This window comes from Trachemys scripta, chromosome 7 (genome assembly GCF_013100865.1).
Source record: "Trachemys scripta elegans isolate TJP31775 chromosome 7, CAS_Tse_1.0, whole genome shotgun sequence".
Classification (NCBI taxonomy): Eukaryota; Metazoa; Chordata; order Testudines; family Emydidae; genus Trachemys; species Trachemys scripta.
In genome coordinates this window covers 69,799,413-69,820,170 of record NC_048304.1, presented here as the reverse complement: position 1 = coordinate 69,820,170, position 20,758 = coordinate 69,799,413, and the positions used below count along the sequence as shown (strand labels likewise).

At 40.9% G+C, this 20,758-nt stretch overlaps 1 protein-coding gene across 1 annotated transcript in view; it reads left to right on the top strand.

Moving 5' to 3' along the window:
• Positions 1-1,080: 1,080 nt before the first annotated feature.
• Positions 1,081-20,758, top strand: part of LOC117881018 (rap1 GTPase-GDP dissociation stimulator 1-like) — a 54,858-nt gene continuing 35,180 nt past the window's right edge. The window contains exons 1-2 of the mRNA XM_034777774.1: positions 1,081-1,318; positions 19,427-19,531. Of these exons, the coding sequence (XP_034633665.1) occupies positions 1,315-1,318; positions 19,427-19,531 (109 nt within the window). The 5' untranslated portion in view covers positions 1,081-1,314. The remainder of the gene's footprint in view (positions 1,319-19,426; positions 19,532-20,758) is intronic.

Below are 20,758 nucleotides of genomic sequence, written 5' to 3'. Positions count from 1 at the left end.
AGTCACAGAATCCATGAATTCCGTGACCTCTGTGACAGACTTGCAGCCTTAAATATCGGTAACAAACGTAATTGAGCATTGTGCTACTATAACCAACACTAACATTTAATGCCTGCCAGGTGGTACCACACATGGCAGTTCAATCTACTTTCTGGTATAATCTTTAGAGTGTTAACATACAGTTTTTCCCTTAAAGGCATACTAAGCCACAGCTCAGGGTTTGTACCTGGTTACAACTGTCCCCAGTGAGCCAAATTTCACTTCATTTGTTCAGCTGTTAGATTCTTGCCTCGCAAAATAAAGTAGGGCTGGTTGAAAAATGCAGGGAAAAAAGTGAATTTTTGAAACTATTCATTGAAAAATAGCAACATTTTGTCTTTTAATTGCAAAACATTTCAGAAAATGTTCTAGCAAAAAAATACAGTTTGGACAGGGCAGTTTCATGTTTTGACAAGATGTTTATGAAAAAAATATACATCTTTTTGTAGAATGTATACGAAGAGTAAACTATGTTCAACTGAGTTCAAATGCTTAGGACCAGGCTTTTGAAAGAACACAGCACACAATGGCTCTAAATACACAGACAGGGACGACTCCAGGAATCCGGGCTCCAAGCGCGTGCCTGGGGCGGCAAGCTGTGGTGGGCCGCCTGCCGGTCGCCGTGAGGACGGTAGTCAGGCTGCCTTCGGCGGCATGCCTGCAGGAGTCCGCCGGTCCCGCGGTTTCGGCAGAAATTCGGCGGCGGGTACTCTGAAGGCGCATGACCAGCGGACCTCCCGCAGGCATGCCGCCGAAAGCCACCTGACTGCCGTGCTTGGGGCGGCAAAATACATAGAGCCGTCCCTGTACACAGACCAGATTTTCAAGAATGCTCAACACTGAGTAACTTCTGGGTGCTGAGCACTTTTTAAAACTGCCAGAGTGCTAAGGTGCCAAATGGGATCTGGGCTTTTTTTAAAACTGTCACACCCCTAAATGAGAGCAGAGGCAGATTCAACAGAAATTATTTTAAGTTCCTAAAGGTTCTCTGCTGGCATAGTAATTACTGTGTTTCCATTTCTGTTAATGACATCTAAGAACTGGAAACACAAGCAGTGGTGGGGGATTAAGTAATTAGGGAGTATTAGATGCATTTGAAGATCAGGGTCATAGAAAAAGAGGGGAGAGAGAGAGAGAAAGAGCTGTGGGCTGCTTGTCTGCCTGACAGCTATAAAATATTCTTCTTATCCACAGCTTGGAAGCTGTAAAGGACAGAGCTTCACGCTACAGATTGGCTATTCTTTATTGTTTCCAGTTTGGAGATCTGTGTTTTTTATGGGTGAGTGAAGCTTATGCTAAATATAGATAGAAATGATATTTAATACATGATGTTTAATTTTCTTCTTCACACAGGAATTGCAAAAATGTTTGGGATTATATATATATATATATATATAAGATTGCCTTGGGATTATTTAATTATGGAAGGTTGATATTCCAGTACATGCATTACTAAAGTGACCTGAAATCTTTTGTGTCGCATATCAAACATTCTTGGAATAAAACCAGTCCCAAAAGAATGCAAACAATAAGGTCTATTTGAATATTAACAAGCTGCAAGAAGGCATAAATTTCATACGGACTTACCAAGTCACACCAATTTGTAAGAACAAAATAAAATACAGCATAGCAGTTTGAGGAGGGAGGTTAACTGCTTCATTGCCCATTGGATGCACAGAACAAGATACATCAAGCAAAGTAGCTTGTATATTAATGGATCTAGATATGTGTTGTCAAGTGCCACGAGGGGGAAGTGCTGAATTTAAATAGTCTGGTTTTAAGTGTGGGTCAACAGGTCTCAGCAACTGGCTAGGAAAAGGAGGAGGGTAAAGCCTAACTTTGAACTGTCCAGCTTTGTGAAAGGGGTCACATTTATAGTAGAGTTAAAATATATTTGAGATTTAAATTCTGCTCTTCTAATGATCACTAAAATATACCAGCAAGCGCTAATCAAATATTAAGGGCCAGATTCTGTCACCCTAAATCACATTATAGTAATTTACTTTTCAATTAGACCTAATGACATCACTGGGACTAATCTCAGAGTCAACATGAGTAAATGTGAAAGAAGCTGTCCCTAAATGGATTATGACAACTGAGCTGCTGTTGAGAACAATTACCTTAATAAATATAAATAATAAAACAAAGTAATTTAAAAATAAACTATAAGCTCTTCCCCTGTAGCATTCAAAGCATTGCACACACACATTAAAATACAATTAAACAGCATAAGAGCCAGATATAATAATAAAATAATAATGATAATAATAATTAATAATAAATATCCTATATAGGGTAAACCAGTATAATACAAGCTTCTTTGCACTTGGTTCTAGCCTAAAGGGTAAATGCTAGAGATGGTTGAATTAGAGCTTTTTTTTTATTTATGCATTCTTCATCAATTAGTCCCATTTTCTGTATTCAGTGAATATTTCAAAAGAATAAACTGCATATTATGTGTTGCTTGCAAATTGTTCACTTCTCCTCTTTTGTAATTACTAATCACAGTGTGCAATAGGTCACATGACATTGTTTCTGGTCCCTGGTTAGATTAACAAAACTTCGAACAGCAGAATAGCAAATAGAAAATAACACCCTACTTCTGGTATGGATTTGTGAACCTTTCATTTTTTGAAAGAAACATTCATTCTTTTGAAACAGTTTAATACTCATTTTTTTCAGAACTATTGCAATCTAATCTAGATGATGCTGGCAATTCTTTACATGTGTGGCTCTCAGATTCCACAGTATCTGACCATATACTGTTTACTTCTTCAACAGCATTACATTAACACACCAATCCCACAGGGAAATCCCATAGCTGCTGCCTTTGGGTCAAGATTTTTTCAGAGATTAGGGGGAGGGTGTCAGATGTGCTTAATAGATTGGAGTCAACAAAGCTTGTTGTTGCCTGTGCCTGAGGGAATGTCAGCTCCCCTGAAGTCAATAAAGTTATACTGATTTAAGGCAACTGAGAATCTGGCCAGTTGGATTCGAACCTGCATGGTTTTGAGTGACCCTGAGCATCCTCAATTCCTATTGAATGAGGATGCTCAGCACCTTGCAGGACCTAGGGCCAGATTAAGTTACAGGGAATTTAGGTTTCAGAGTGGTAGCCATGTTAGTCTGTATCAGCAAAAAGAATGAGTACTTGTGGCACCGTAGAGACTAACAAATTTAGGCCACTTTACTCCTGAGTGACAGCATCCACATATAGGGGGGTTAATGTGCTTTAAATTGTTCTCATTGACTTAACACCTTTTAGTCGATTCACCTTAGTTGTCCTAAATGTCCCCATGTAGACAAGCCCTAAGTCTCGTGTAACTAAAACTTGTCAAGGTCCCAGGCCCAGCAGCCTCTCAATCTGCTGGTCATCATGTGATTTATTTTTTAAACTGGGTTATCTTTCTTTCATCACATTCACTGATAGAACTTGAAAGACTTTCACTGACAGACTCTTATTTTTTTCTGTGCTAATCAAAGTTATCTTCATCTTCTTTAAATATAGTTCCTGTGGTTTACTCAATAGTGAATGGGTATTGTAAAAACACTGTTTTTACAACACTTTTATGTTGCATTAACACTCTTCTGCTTAGATACCCTAATATCCAAAATACGTGTTTTATATTTATCTAGACCATTTAATAATACATAATAATCCATTCATCCAGGACTCAGTCCAGCAAAATCATAAGCATGTGCCTAACTTTAACCAGGTGGGCAGTCCCATTGATTTCAGTGCTTTGCTAGAAGAGCAAAGGCAGAATAGTTCCAATCACTATTATTGAAAATATGTTGGGTCAAATCCTTCTCCTGGTTATCACTGATGTAAAGCTGAAGAAACTCCAGTCATTTGAACAAAGACAGCATCTTCCTGGTACCCTGGACCTACCCAGAAATGCAGCTATTACAATAAAATATCCTCACGTGTCAAAAAGTGGACTGTCAATTCTGTCTATAGTGGATGCTTATTCATAGTTACTCCGACTTTACATTGGTGTAAATAAAAGTAGAATTTAGCAGCATGGTTCTCGTATAGATGGACCTCAAAATACTTTACAAACCACATACAGACCAGAATCCCTTTGTCCACCATGTCCACCTCTTTGAGTCTGGGAGAAGTGGATCTTCCTAGCTGAGGGGCTGGAGATGCTGATGACTTGATGTAAGTGAGAAAGATGCTTAGGCAAAGATTGTGGCTTGCTGAAGTTAAGTTTTAGACCCTAGAAAGCATGTTATTTTTGGTTTGTTTGTAACCATACCTGTCTCTTTCTCTTGCTAAGTATCACTTAGTATTACTTAAATCTGTCCTTTTAAAATAAACTTGTGCTTAGTTTTACTATAAACTATCTCTGTGCTGAGTATTAAAGTAAAACGTTTAGGTGAGGACCCACAAGCTGGTGTGTGCATTGTCTCTTTAGAGGCAGCAGACTTGGTTAATTTTCTGTGAGTGTCACAGTGAGAGGGACTGGACACTGCAGAGAGATAGATGCCTCTGGGGAACTTGGGATTCATTGAATGTTAGCTACAAGGCAAGGTTTAGACTGGCAGAATCTTAAGGAGTTTGCTGGTGAGACAGACGGACTGGTGTGGCAGGGAGCTGTCACACAGCTTAAGCTCCAGCAAAGCTTTCTAGCGGAGGCAGACAGGTAACACAATGGCTTATGGTTCTGGGCTCCCTGAGGAAAGTGTCACAGGGACCCACATAAGTAATTTAAAATGTAACACAGTACTATGAGTAAATACTACTGTCAGAAGAGGTAGCCCACATCTGAGAAGGGAGGGTATTTCACTGTAAGAGCTGCATTTCTGGCAATGTTAGGAGTATTGGAGAGATTCTCCTTGTTTGACCTGTTAACTGAAATAAAAAATATTTTGCATACCTGAAGTATCATATTCTACCTAAACTATTTTATCATTCTTGAGTCACTTCAATTTAAAAAAAAATGCCTGTGTGTTTATGATTTTTAAAAAAAGAAAAAAAATGTAGACCGAAAATACCCAATATCCTGTAGAAACAAAAAAAGGCCAGACAGTTGCATTTCTCACAGTATTGTATGAGCTCCAAGACAGCCCTTTTGTAGAGATTCATATTATTCTGTCTCCAAGCTCTAATAGCTAGAGAAATCAGATGAAGAAAGGCTAGTAGTTTATCCTATCCTATCATCAGTTTACCAATAGACAACTTGTTTACTGTCAGTTTTTGGAGGCACCGTCAGTAAGACATACAGAAATGGACCTTGTCCAAACACTCAAACAAAAGGAAAGGTGAATGATGCCATATCAGAGCATTGAGGAAGGGTATGTGTCAAAGCAGAACCTTTGCCACTCCATCCTCCAACCCCCAATTATCTGATCAGCTTTGTTCACATAAAAAGGGAAACCACCTTGACCTGAGGAAAGTGTAAGGAATGTAGTTTTCTCCCTATTTTGAGGACTTTTAATTTTGTAAGAGAAACCCAAAAACCCGTCCCAGCAGGCAAAAGCATTTTCAGTCATTTTAATTGTTAGTCCTTTCTTGTTTCTTCTCTTAACATGTATCAGTCAGCAGGGCAGAAAGTTGAGTTGATGTGCAATGCCAATACAGTGCATTATTGAGTCAAAAGACACTCTGAGAAGGACAGTACCATCATCCATCACAGATTATCTCAAGTACAGAGAGGGGCCCGAGTCTTAAAATTAACTCCCTCAGGGTTTTGGGCACTGACACTAAATGTTCAGATAAATCCACTGAACAGGGAGGTCTGGGTCACAAAGTTTAGATCTGGATTTGGATCTGAATCTGAGTTAAAAACTACAGGAAAGTTCAGTTTTGTACTGTACTGTAGTCAGAGGAGTTTCTTTAGGGAGAAGGTTGGGTGGCTCACAGCTGTTCAGGACGGATGCAGAATGCAGAACTATTTTTGTGGACCCTAAAGAAATAGAGGGGTTTCCTATATTTTAGTTCTCAACAAGTGAGAGATGTTTAAAAGAACATTTAGACTCTGCAGGCCTTTGGGCCATTAGACTTTAAGCATTTCTAAATAGCTCAGGTTTGGGGGGAAAAAATGTTCAGTGGCTTTTTTTTAACTATTCGGTATGGAGGGGTCAAATTTTGTGACCCTACCAGTCATCTTTGCAACTTTCCAAACACCCAATGGCCAAACCTCATTTAAATATCAGAAGTTAAGTGCTTGACAGATTATCAGAAGTTGCTTGTTGTTTGAATTCACCAGCAAATAAAAACAAAACTGCAGTTAGTCTGCTTGGACCTCCCCATACAATTACAGGCAGAGAGCAAGAGATGCAACATTTTAGGGCTGGCATCCTGGTTCCAATTCCTTAGCTAAGTCCTCTGTAGTCACCTGCTGCCTTGGGAGGTTGAGGGGGAGGGGGGGAGTGATCCTGGGTGAGCCAAAGGTGGGAGGATTCAAAGAGAACTCAGTGTGTCCTAGCGATTCCCAGCGAACAGATTGGTCTGTAGGGGACTGCTCTAGCTGGAGTAATTTAGAGCAGCCCCAGTCAGGCAGAGGATCTGGTGAGTGGAAAAGTATCTTAGATTCATCCCATGCACATATACACAGGTCATGCACTCATCCCAAAACCTTGCAGGGCTCATTTGGCCACAAGGCTGCAAATTAGGGATTCCTCTCTCCAAGCCAGCACAATTTATTGTACTTTTTTTCAAAGCATTTTTTAAAAGTTTACTAGCCTCCATGTTTATACGAGTGAAAGGGAGAGCACAGTCATTCTTTTAAATGCCTTCCACACTGAAAAACAATAGTCACTCTTCAGAAAAAAACAAATAACCTTCTCCCACATCTATTTCTTAATATGGGTAATGCAGGGAGTAGCAAGAATTTGCTTGCTTGGTATAATCCTGAAAATGTACTTCTATTTGCAAATTCTTTATGGCTACAGACAAGGTATGAGTAACTTACAACACTGTCCAGAGAAACTACAGAAAAGGAAGGTCTGGTGAGAAATTAACAGTTATTTCCCTGTAGAATTTTGGATACTAGCTTTAAATCCCTTCCAACGTGCTTTTTAATCTGCTGATACTGGTTTAGAATTCTAGTCACCCTTGAGTGCAACGACGGCACAAGACATATAGTCTAACATGGATATAAGTGGCTTTTTACAGAGACAGAGATAATGGTTTATCTGACTTGAGACAATTTTCCAGTTACGGGTTTAAAAGTCTGAAGAGATGGCAAATCTGTTCCTTCTGTACTGTATTTTATGCTCTAAGATAAGATACTTATACTGGAAACAACATAAATCAGCCAATCCTGAGACATTGTCATGCTTTTGCAAAGATGGAATATAATCAATCATTTACTAAAGGCTAGCTCCTAATACCTTTATGCATATTTTGTAGCACCATATGCCACAAGTAGAGTCTCACTGAAGTCAATGGAGCAAATTCTGCCACCCTTTATTTCAATTAGACTGTTCACAGGGTAATACATTATTTCTCATGTGCAAGGTTGGACTATTTGGCCTCATGTTTTAGTTAGTTAGTTCCACATGCACACATGCCAATCACCAATATTTGTTCATATCTGATTTTTATCCCTCTGTTTCATTACCAAATAAATACCTGATCTTTCTCCTAGGGAAGGAGGACTGGAGCCTTGCATTTCTTCCACTGAGTATGCAGGCAGGTTTGTTATTGTAGAGTAACTCATGAGAGTTGAAGAGGAAAAGTGCTATGAGAAAACAAAAGCTTATAATGAGCGGCATGGCTTTTGAAGATATATAGGAGACTAAAACAAGACTTGTCAAATTGTTTTTGACTGTGCCCATAGAAAGACCCTACAGCTATTTTTCCAGCATTATGAACTTACCATGTGCTTTCTTAACCTGAAGCAGAACTCCTAGCATATCATGAGCATATGCTCCCATCTACTATACAGTATGCTCTTTAGATTAACTAGAGAGCATTTATATTCCCAGTTTTAGAAAACTCTTCTCAAAAATTAAAGATTAGCAGATGAAGGGTTTAGTTTGGGGTATAAAATTGCTGGGGGGGGGGCGGGGGAAGACCAATTTAAAAAAAAAACTAGACAGAGTGGATCCTTGGCTGACATAAATTGGGGTAGTCCATTGAAATGAATGGGGCTATGCTGATGTACATCAGCTGAAGGTCTGCCACATTAAAAAAGGCAAATAAAGGATTCATTAAACCATTTCCTTCTCTATCTCCCAACATTTAAGAACTAGGTTCTGTTTCTCCTGCTAGAACTTGAGAGATCATTGGATGGAAGCTAAAGCTAGACTAATTCAGACTAGAAATTAGGCACATATTTTGATGAGGGTAATAACCACTGGAACAAGTTACTTAGTGATGTGGTGGATTCTCTCTCAACTGAAGTCTTTAAAGCAAGATTTGGATGCCTTTCTAAAAGAAACATTACAGCTAAGACTGAACCTATGGGCTTGATGCAGGAACCACTTGGTTTAACTCTATGGCCTTTGTTATGCAGGATGCTAGATGCTGTGATCATAATGGTCATGTCTGACATTTAAATTTATTAATCTACCAGCCATCACTATTTTTCCTGTGTTCCTTGCAGTGCAGCTGCTGCCGCTGCCACTCAGACGATCGCAAAACACCACATAACACACACTAACACCGTGTAGCTCCTTGTACCTGTTCTACTGGTTATACCACATAGAGGTGTGAGCCTGCTACTGCACCTGAGTTGATAGTTGTGACCCTTTGGCTTAGTCACAGGCTCATGCTTTCACACCCAGACATCAGAGGTCCAGTCCCTGCAGATGACCCATCCAGGGGCATGGTTAATCAGCTTGCTCCCTCATAGCCCCATAGCCCATTTCACACACGCTGCCCTCAGCTCAGTCACAACTAGAACTGACTGAACAGATTTCTGTTGATAAATGTTGTTTGGACTGAAACATGGTGTAGGAATGTGCTGATTCCATCAAACCTTTGACAGAAGCCAGGTGGGCTGCCTCACCAGCCTGCTTTTCTGCCAGCTCCCTAGTAGCCTAGGCACCGAAACAGATTGCCCTGTTTTGCCGGAAATTCTGCAATGTCGACCTTTGATTGTGATGTGGAACTTCCTTTTACCAGACAGCTTAAGTCATAACCTGTATTTGTGCCATTGTGATCTGCTCTCAATGAAAGGGCTGTGAGTGTGTGTGTGTGTGGGGGGGTGGGTTCTGCCACATGACTCCCCTTCAGGATCAAACAAAGGAAGATGAGTCTGATCAGTCCTACACTGATTACACTCAAATAAAGCTCTAGTAAGTAGTAAACAATTTGGTGGTGGGGGGGGGAGAAGAGGGGGAGATGGATAGCAGCATGTAAAAAGGAGCATTTGCTTTTTCAAATATCTGTTTTAAAAGTTTTCTTCTGCAAGTCAATCTTTCTTGAATGTAGCTTTTAATATACCACATTTTATTCTCTTCCTTATAGTGGTTATTTTAATTCCATAACACAATGGATTTTAACCAGATGGAATATTTTCAAGGACTACAAGTGTCATTGTGCATACGGTGTTATTTGACTGATAAAGTCCCTAAAGGAATAACAAAGCACCTGGATTTTTAATTACCACTCTACCAGTCTACATGAATAGCCCAGGATAATGTTGATTCTATTGCATGCTATTTTTAAAATCACCTCCTTTGCATTGATATGGTTTTCTGCCTTTTCACTTTCAAATATTAGAGATTTATTTTGGAATTTCTTAGTACAGCTAAGATATCATTGCCATGATTAGAGATGAAACAGATTGTCTTATGGGGTTGGGAATCTTTAAAAGGGAGAATCATAGGAGGTACCAGATAACTCACTCTGACCCCAATCTGCCTCAATATTTTTACCAGCATTTATAACCCTGCCTGTTAGCTACATTTTAAGAAACCTAACCTAAAGACTGCACAACAGTCAGGGTTGCTCATGTGACATTTCTTAAAGCTGCATTCTGGAATCACTTAACTCAAATGAAATCCCCTTTTTAAAAAAAATAAATATATATTCCTGTTACTTTCATGTGCATAGCCCTACAGAGAGAGACCGCTTCACTAAGTTCTTACAGCAAGTCAGAAGAAATGGTTCTTCTTATCGACTTCCCTATTCCAGCAGTTCTTGCTGTGTTTGCACCACTAAGCAATGCTATAAATTCACAAGTTGCTTTGCTTTGACACTGGTTATGTCTATGTTGCCCTTTGCATGTGGTTTCTGGGAAAATTAAGTGACAAAAGACAAAATCACAATAGATCTTTTAACTATAAAACCTCTCCAATACAGATCAATGCCTACAGTGTGTTACTCAGGATAAATAAGGAACATTGAACAGAAAGAGATTGATCAAAGAAATCCTTTTGGGAATCCGGCCTTTTTAATAGCACAATTATTATAAAATACCAAAGCATAAAATTCTCATAGCCCAAACGGCCAGTGAGAGCTCTTGAGTGTGTGTGTGTGGTGGGGGGGGGGGGGGGGAGAACGTGCTGGTAGAGGGCAGCATGCTGACAGAGAAGCAGAGCATTTGATCACAGGAGAGCCCTGATTAGGGAGCCTTTAAAGGCAGACAAGCAGCCAGCCAATGGCATAGGAGCCAGAAAACAGAGCTGGAAGCAGGGGAATTTTAGTGGGAGTTTCTAAGGGGAGTTTGCAAGAGGGAGTGTGTAGTGTTTTGTGTGTGTCTTCTTTTTCTCTTTGATAGGCATTTAGGAGGGAAGGCTATGACTGCTACATAGACAGCAATGGTAGTTGTGATGGGTTGGGTCACAGAAAGTCCCTGGGGACTGCCACCTGATGTGTTGAGACTACCTCTGAGCCCATATTCTCTTCAGTACTCTATCTTGTTGAGCCAGATACACTAGCCTGCCGCAAACACAGACCCAGGTCTGAACCACGGCCCTCAAAAGCTGCAGACTTAACTGAAAACAGCCTAAGAAGTTCTCCTGTCTCCAGCACTCAGATACCCAATTCCCAGTGGGTTCCAAATCCCAAATAAATCCTTTTTACTCTGTATAAAGCTTATACAGGGTAAACTCTAAATTGTTCATCCTCTATAACACTGATAGAGAGAGATGCACAGCTGTTTGCTACCCCAGGTATTAATTACTTGCTCTGGGTTAATAAGCAAAAAGTGATTTTATTAAGTATAGCACATAGGATTTAAGTGGTTCCAAATAGTAACAGACAGAACAAAGTAAATTACCAAGCAAAATAAAACAAAAAAATGCAAGTCTTAGCCTAATACAGTAGGAAACTAAATACAGGTAAATCTCACCTCAGAGACTTCTTTCACAGACTAGACTCCTTCCTAGTCTGGGCCCAATCTTTTCCCCTGGCACAATCCTTGTTCCAGCTCAGGTGGTAGCTAGGGGATTTCTCATGACTGCAGCCTCCTTTGTTCTGTTCCACCCCCTTATATGGCTTTGGCACAAGGTGGGAATCTTTTCTCTCTCTGGGTCCCCACCCTTCCTTCTGAATGGAAAAGCACCAGGTTAAAGATTGATTCCAGTACCAGGTGACATGGTCACATGTCCTATGAGACCCCAAGCCTTCATTCTTCCCAACCTGACTCACAGGAAGGCTTGCAAGTAAACATAGCCTTCTACAGTCAATTGTCCTAGTTGATGGGAGCCATCAAGATTCTAAACCATCATTAATGGCCCACACTTTGCATAATTACAATAGGATGTTATATTTTATACTTCTAGTTTCAGATACAAGAATGATACATTCATACAAATAGGATGTACACGCTCAGTAGATTATAAGCTTTGTAATGATACCTTACAAGAGACCTTTTGCATGAAGCATATTCCAGTTACATTATATTCACACTTATTAGCATATTTTCATAAAATCATAGAGTGCAACGTCACAGTAGTGACCCAAGGAATGGAAGAGACAATGAAGATTATCAGATGTGGAAGCTGTGGCATGTACATTATCTTTGAGCAGGTACCTGAAAAGTGCTTCATTTGTATGAAATGCTGCCTGATAGATCTGATGGAAGAGAAGATCTGAGGCTTGGAGATGTAGGTAGAAACTATGGTTGAGTTTTGAAGGAATTTGAGCAGATGATGGAGGCATGGCAAGAAGTGGTTGAATGGAAAACTCAAAATGTGCAGATGCAAGCTGGACTGGAGAACTGTGAGGGGAGACTACTGGATAAGGAAAGTGGCCAATGGAAGCATCTGACCATGAGAACTAGCCAGAGGAAAGGACTGGCTAGTGAAGGAGAGAGCTCAGGAACACGTTTGCTGAGCTGGAAAATGAACAAGGGGCACAGCAGGCAGTAACAGAAGGTGGGGGGGCAAGGAAGAAGAGAAGAGCAGCTAGTCCTACAAGAAGAGGAGGAAATCAATGGAGATAGAGGATGACTCACAGAAGATTGCAAATGAGAACAAAAGACAGGATGGCTTGCAGCCAAAAAGAACAGACTGGGGAAGGCGGAGAATCGCACCAACACCAGGAAGAGACAGGTTTACATGACTGGGGACTCCCTATTAAGGCCTGTCATCAGAGCAGAGCCAGAGAAAGAAAGGAGTGCTGTTTGCCAGGAGCTAAGATACAGGATGTGGACCTGAGGCTGAAGAGGACCCTAATGGAAGCTGGAAAGAGTCCACTGATGTTCCTTCATGTGGGAACAAATGATACTGCTACATTCTCCTGTATTACATCAAGGGAGACTATGCGAAGCTGGGAAAGACACTTAAAGAAATAGAGGCTGAGGTGATCTTCAATGGGAATCTACCTGTCCCTAGAGGAGGAGAATGAAGGTTAGACAAGATGATGATGATCAACAGACGGCTCAGGCAATGGTGCTATAAGGAGGGCTTTGTGATGTTAGACCACTAGAAAGCATTCACAGCAGACGTCTGTTCTCATGGGATGGACTCCACCTGAATACAGAGGGAAATAGACTTTTGGGATGGAGGTAGCACAACTGATTAAAAGAGCTTTAAACTAGGAATTTGCACAAGTTTCTTGCAACCATCTTCACCAATCTCCATGCCTGAGTCTCATGTTGAGGGGAAGGAAAATAAAATAAGAGATGATAGCAATGGAGAGAGGAACAGAAGGTAGGAGAATTGATGTCAAGAGGAAAGATAGCACTAGCACCAATGATACTAACAATCAGGCAAGCAACACTGGCAGTGGAATGACTGTACCAAATCGGGCAAGGAATCCAGGTGAAGCCAAGTACAAACAACTTAGATGTCTGTACACCAATGCAAGGAGACTTGAGTAACAAAATGGAGGAACTAGAATTACTGATGCAGAAAGTGAAACCAGATACTACTATAGGGATAGCAAACATGGCGGAACAGTAGTTATTACTGGAGCACTGGTATTGAAGGGAATGTATTGTTCAGGAAAGACAGAAATAAAGGTAAAGGTGGTGGAGTAGCATTGTATATTAATGATGAGGTAGACTAAAGAAATTAGAAGTGATGGACTGGATAAAATGGAATCTGTTTGCCAATCATTTGGGGGAAGAAAGGTAACAGAAGCTCTACTTGGATAGTGCTTGGTGTTGCCTACTGATCCCCCAAGATCCAATTTGGGTATGGATAGAGATCTCTTTAATATTTTATTGAATGAATAATATTGGGGATTGTGGGAGATTAATGTCCCAGCTATAAATTGGAAGACATGCTACTAATAATGGTAGTCCAGATATTCCTGGATGTGACAGATGAAAGATTTCTTCAACAAATATCCACCAAGCCATGACGCCATTTTAGATTTAGTATTGATAAGTAAAAGGACCTCAGACAAACTGACTGCAGAGAACAGCCTTGGTTAGGGTGATCATGAGCTAATTCAGTTTAAACTAAATGAAAGGATAAACAAAAAATAGATCTGCAATGAAGGTCCTTGATTTTTTTTTTTTAAAGCAAACTTTAAAAAAATTGAGGGAATTAGTTAGGGAAGTGGACTGGACTGAAGAACTCAAGGATATGAATGTGCAGAAAGCTTTGAAATAAAGGAATTCCAAGTTGCAGAAACTATCTGAAGCCTGCATCCCAAGCAGGAGGAGAGAATCACAGGAAAGGGTTGCAGACCAAACTGGATGAGCAAGCATCTCAAATAGGCTCTTAAGAGAAAGCAGAAATCTTCCATTCCTTGTAAGCTACGAAGGATCAGCAAGGAAAGCCACCTCTTGGAGATCAGAAAGTGTAGGGATAAAGTGAGATCTGCCAAAAGCCAGAGTTGGACCTTGCAAAGGAAATTAAAAACTGAAATTTAAAAGGTTCTATAGTCCTATAAATACAAGGAAAGAATGAGTGGGACCCTAAGCACTGAGGATAGGGTGGAGACTAAAGATAATCTAGGCATGGCCCAACACCTAAATGAATGCTTTGCATCAGTTTTTAATAAGGGTAATGAGGAGCTTAGGGCTAGTGGCAGGGTGTCCAATGGAAATGAGGATATGGAAGTACAAATTACCACATCTGAAGTGGAAGTCAAACTCAAACAGCTTAATGGGTCCAAATCAGGGGGCCTGGATAATCTCCATCCAAGAATATTAAATGAACTGGCACATGAAATTGCAAGCCCAATAGCAAGGATTTTTAATTAATCTGTAAAGGTTATGGGTCAGACCCTAAATGGAAGAATTTCTAATATAGTACCTATTTTTAAGAAAGGAAAAAAGTGATCCAGGAAACTACAGGCCCGTTAGTTTGACCTCAGTTGTATTCAAAGTCTTGGAAGAAATGTTGAAAGCGAAAGTAGTTAAGGACATAGAGGTAAATGGTAACTGAGATAAAATACAACATTGTACAAAAGGTGCCAGACCAACATGATCACTTTTGTTAATAAGATAACTGGTTTTTTTTTTTTTTAGATTGGAGCTACTGTATTTCCTATCTACCTGGATTTCAGTAAGGCATTTGATATATTTCCACATGGGAATTTATTAGTTAAATTGGAGAAGATGGGGAATAATACGAGAATTAAAAGTGCAGATAAGAAACTGGTTAAAAGGGAAACTAATTCATAGAAGTGTAGGACTGGAAGGGACATCCATAGCCATTTGTTTCAATGCTGAATCACCCTGACAGTTAGGAAGTTTTTCCTAATGTCCAACCTAAACCTCCCTTGCTGCAATTTAAGTCCAGTGCTTCTTGTCCTATCTCAGAAGTTAATGAGAATTTTTTACCCTCTTCCTTGAAACAACCTTTTATGTACTTGAAGACTTATGTCCCCCCTCAGTGTTCTCCAAACTAAACAAACCCATTTTTTTCAATCTTTCCTCATAGCTCTAGACCTATAATAATTTTTGTTGCTCTCCTCTGGACTTTCTCCAATTTGCACACATCTTTCCTGAAATGTGGCATCCTGAACTGGACACAATTCTCCAGCTTAGGGCTTATTAGCCTGGAGTAGAGTGGAAGAATTACTTCTCATGTCTTGCTTACAACACTCCTGCTAACACATCTGTAGCGAGGTGGTCACCCGCTCCTGCCTGGAAGATCTTGAAAGCTAGCCCTTGGAGAGGGCTAGGGCTGGGAGCCTTAGACTGAGCTGACTGGGGGGAGTGGCTGCAGCTGGGGCCAGGCCCCAAACAGACTCAGCTGGCCCTATAAAGGCAGGGAAGCCAGGGGCAGACAGACAGCTCTCTCTGTGTAGAGAGAGAAGGGCCTGGCTGCAAGGGAGCTGAGCAGGGTACTGGGAGTGGAGCAGGGCAGGGGGAAGGCTAGAGGAGCTGGGGAGCTCCAGCCTGGAAAACCCCCAGGTTGTGGGCCTAGCTAAGGGCCTAAGACCAGTACCGGGGCTGCAGAGGGGCAGCCCAGCTATTGAGAGAGGCAGCAGGTCCAGCCCAACCTTGCCTGTGATGAGTGGCATATACTGCAGTCTGCCCCAGGGAGTGGGGCTAGATGGTGACTGGCAGTAGCCTTATACTGAGGCAAGGTGGGGATAGAGGGTTGGGGGTTCCCCTGGGAGGGGGAGGCCCAGAACTGTGGGGGATACTACCAGGGGGCAGCACCCAGAGAAAGGGGTATCAGGGTTCTGGGAGGGACACGGGGCCAGTGGCAAAGCAGGACACCAGCCCGCAGAGGGCGTTCCACTGGACTGAGCTAATTCCCAGAGACAACCAGCAGGAGGTGCTGCAGTGGTGAGTCCCAACCCTGTCACAACATCCCAGAATGATGTGGTTTTTTGTTTTGTTTTTTGCAACAGTGTTACACTGTTGACTTGTATTTAGCTTGTGATCCACTATAATCCTGATCCCTTTCCACAGTACTCTGTCCTAGGCAGTCATTCCCCATTTTCCCATTTTGTACAAAGGTGAATTTTCAGGCTGGAGGGAGTGGAGTTCCTTTGGTCTTGGGACCAATCTCTATCTTATTTAACATTTTTATTAATGACCTTAGCACAAAAAGTCAGTGTGCTAATAACATATGTGGATGACACAAAATTGGGAGTATTGCCAATACAGAATAGGACAAGAATATCCTACAGAAAGATCTGGAGGACCTAGAAAACTGGAGTAATTAAAAATGGGATGAAATTTAATAGTGCAAAGTGGTGTTAGTCCCTAAGTGCATAAGAATTTTTGCTATATGCTGGAGACATATCAACTGGAAGTGACAGAGGTGGAGAAAGACCTGGGTGTATTGGTTGATCACAGGATGACTTTGAGCTGCCACTGTGATGCAGCTATGAAAAAGGTTAATTAAATCCTAAAATGCATCAGGTGAGATTTCCAGTAGAAATAGGGAAATGTTATTGACATTACACAAGGCACTGGTGAGTGTTTATCTAGCATACTGTGTGCTATTCTGAACCCCCATGTTAAGAAACATTAATTCAAACTGGAACAGGTGCAGAAAAGGGTTACTTGGATGATCAGAGGAATGGAAAACTGCCTTATGAGAAGAGACTCAAGGAGCTTGGCGTGTTAGCCTAACAAAATGAAGGTTGAGGGGAGACGATTGCTCATCAGCGGGATAAATACCAGGGAGGGAGAGGGGATATTTAAGTTAAATGCCAATGTTGACACAAGAACAAATGGCTATAAACTACCATCAACAGGTCCGAGGCTTGAAATTAGATGAAGGTTTCTAACCATCAAAGGAATGGCGTTCTGGAACAGCCTTCCAAGGGAAGCAGTGACGGCAAAAAAACATACTAGTTTCAAGACTGAAATTGATAAGTTTATGGCAAGGATGGTATGATTGCTTACAATGGCATGTGGTCCATCTGCAAAAATCTCCAGTGGCCAGAAATAGGACACTAGATAGGGAGGTCTCAGAGTTACTACAGAGAATTCTTTCCCAGGTGTATGGCTGATGGGTCCTGCTGACATGTTCTGTGTTCAACTGATCACCATAGTTAAGGTTAGGAAGGAATTTTCCCCCAGGTCAGATTTGCAGAGGCCCTGGGTTTTTTTGCCTTCCTCTACAATATGGTGCCTGGCCACTTGCTGGTTTAAACTAGAGCAAGTCACGGATTCTCTGTAACTTGAAGTCTTTAAACCATTATTTGAGGACTTCAGTAACTCAGCCAGAGGTTAGGGGTCTATTTCAGGAGTGGGTGAGGTTCTGTGGCCTGCAAAGTGCAGGAAGTCACACTACATGATCACAATGGTTCCTTCTGGCCTTAAAGTCTAATTGCTTTTTTTCCATTTCAACCAAAAACAACTTTTGCCCCATAGGCAATAATAACCTTCAATATTGCTCCACTCCCTTTAAAAACAACAAACCGCACAAGACACCTGTTATTTTGCTGGAGAAAAACAGCTCCTGCACTGCATGCACACCATCATTTACAAAAACTCACCTCACTTAATAGACAGACCCAGGGAGAGAGAGAAAATAGCAAAAGTGTCATGAGCATCACTACAATAACAAAAATGGGAATGATGAATTATCACTACTAGGAAAATGCAAAAAAATGTCTAGGCTGAATATTTGCAAGTGTTTTTGTGGAAAAACAAACTTCTTAGTGACTAGTTTGTGGAGTAAAAATTATTTTATTGCAGCTCTGCTAACAAAGGCTCTGCACACTTCAGTGTAATTTCTGTAGTCTGTATCCCATGAACCCAGGCCATAAATCATCAAGCAAGTACATTTTATGCTTAGTCTAGCACCCCTCCAAATCACTGGGAGTGGCATACATTCTTTATGGGTTAGTAGAAATATATCAGGGTCACCACTCTCACTTAAAGAAGCTTGAATGGTTTTCTTAAAAGCACAGATCCTTTTTTCAAAATCTTCACCTCCCCTTCACTGTTCATCCAAAACCAAAAATAACCCCCTCCCTCAAAAAAAGTCTAAAAAGGTGTGCATCCTTTTTAATCTCTTCTAGGAATGGGCAATACCTGAGATACTTTTGTTATTGGCTCTGCCAACTTTCCTCAGATGCCTGAACATTTTATTAAACTGAAACCATGAGTGAATTGTTCAGGGTCTAACCTTATTCTAGTACAAAAAGGTCATGTTTGAGGAGGAGGAAGAGGTGCGGGGGGGGGGGGGGGGTTTTTGTTTTTTTTTTGCCCCTCTGTCTAGTCATTTCTCTTTCTGAACACTTTTCAAAGTATTCTTTATTTAAAAAAAATAGTACAGTGGGGCAAATTTGTGTGTGTGTGTGTATATATATATATATATATATATATATATAATGTTGCATCTCTATGCAAGGCAGTATTTTCTTGTATACTTGACCTTGCAACTGCAAGTTGTGGCCCTAGTTGGCATGGGAATTCTGAACTCAAGTAGGATTAACTAGTGGGCTCATTTTGTATGTCCGTACCAGTTGGGATTCCCTCAGAGACCTTTTCCACTCAACTGATCCAGAACATGTTGCCAGCTCTCTGGGATCCAACAATTCAGTTTAGCTCCAGCTAGTCACTTAGGTTACTTCATTAGCCAAGTAACAGCTCTAGGCCCACACTTGGCAGGCCCAGACACTGGGGATTTAGGTATAGTTGATACCACTATTCCAAATCATATCACACACTACACAGTTTATGTACATTTTTTTTCCTAGCTACTAACATCTGTACTTCTTTAATCTAATTGGTTTGGACACTGTATTGGTCCTTACATGATCCATCATATATGTTCTCACCTTAGCGACACTTCAAGCTTATCAGTTCAGTGTGTTCTGGCTTATCTCAGCAAGCCCAAAAATACTATCTTCAAATCAAACTATAGGCAAGCTTACTAATGCCCAGCAAGATCTATGCCTACACTACCCAGAGTGCCTTTCCACCTCAGACATTTCATAGCAATTCTGTTATCTGAGATCTGGTGCAAACAAAGATTTGGGCCACTCTTTTTGATGCAATATGTTCGGGGGGGGGGGGGTGTTATTAAACATTCACACAGAGAGTGCCTATACCCTTCATGAAATGGAATCATGGAGATCTGGTAATATCTTTGTTTCCTCTTTAAACAGAGTCCCTAAATCAACACCTGGAATGTCTCAAACTCTTTGGAGATGAAACTGAAGGTCAGATCCTTGAAAGTCTAAATGGGATTCTTCTGGCTCTTGCCGAAAACAGTTAAGTATGCCTCCGAACCATTTTTGATTGCCTAGTCACACAAGCAGACTTCCTGTGGCCTTTTCACATATCATGACTCTATCTATTAGATAAGGAGATCCCACCACCCAAAACAACAGAGAACAGGGCATTTTAGGAGTGAAGTCTCTGCTGCAAACAGGCTAATGGATAAATTAATTTGTCCTACTCTTCCAGGAGAGTGCTTTAAGGCAGCAATATAAAAAATAATATCAGGCTCCTAGCTAATAGACCCATAAATTCAGTTTTACTGGGTTAGAAAATAAAATCTAGAGCTGGTCAGAAACTTGAACTTCCGTTCCATGGGAAATTCTGACATTTTGAGGAAAAAATAACTCCAAATTGGAAAGAACCAAAACTTTGAAATTAATTAAATTCTGAACATTTAAATTTTGGGGATATTGAAAAATATAGTTTTGGCAACATTGGTTCATTTTCACTTTAACATTGAACTTTGAAATTGGTTTCTCAAGGAAGAGGGATTAGAGAGGCAGCAGAGCAGGGTGAGGTGAGGTGTACAAGACTTCCAGATCTTCAGAAGTGCTCTGCAAGTGCGTGTATTTTGGCACTGATCTATCCTCCCTTACCTTGTCAGCATGCTGATGGCAGAAGTTGGCTGGGTTCCCTCAGAAATAGCCCTGGATAGGACCCAGAGAGAATTAAAACATTTCTGAGCTCTATCTAGCTGTTTCTCATGCTATGAGTACTTAATTTCCTATTCCTTGATTGTCGCACAGAAATTCAAGAGTCTGCATAGGACAGATGTTCCCACACCAGCATAACCCCGTAGAGCCCCAGCAGATGGGTTTCTAGGGATTCCCAGGGAGTTGTGTGGGGAGATATTTGAGGGTTGCTGGTTAGATCTGTCAATGGCGGGGATGATCCAGCCTTGAGTATTTAGCTTCTCAGTGGAAATGTCCTATTAGTCCTCAAAGGGTACTTGAAACTAATGAATTGTAAGCCAGCTGCTTGAACTGAGGTTCTTTATTGGAAGATGGACAACTGTAGAACCTTAAGAGTAAATGAGAGCTGGGGGGGTGGGAGGTTAAGCAGAGGAGAAATAATTGGGTTAGCCTTAAAACAAACAACTACATTCCCTTCTAAGCAGAGATTTACAAAAGGGAGTTATATCTGCTGATTCAGAACTATAGCCATTAGCTACAGTGTAGTTAAGATGATATGAAAAGACTTATTGAAGCTGCTGGCCT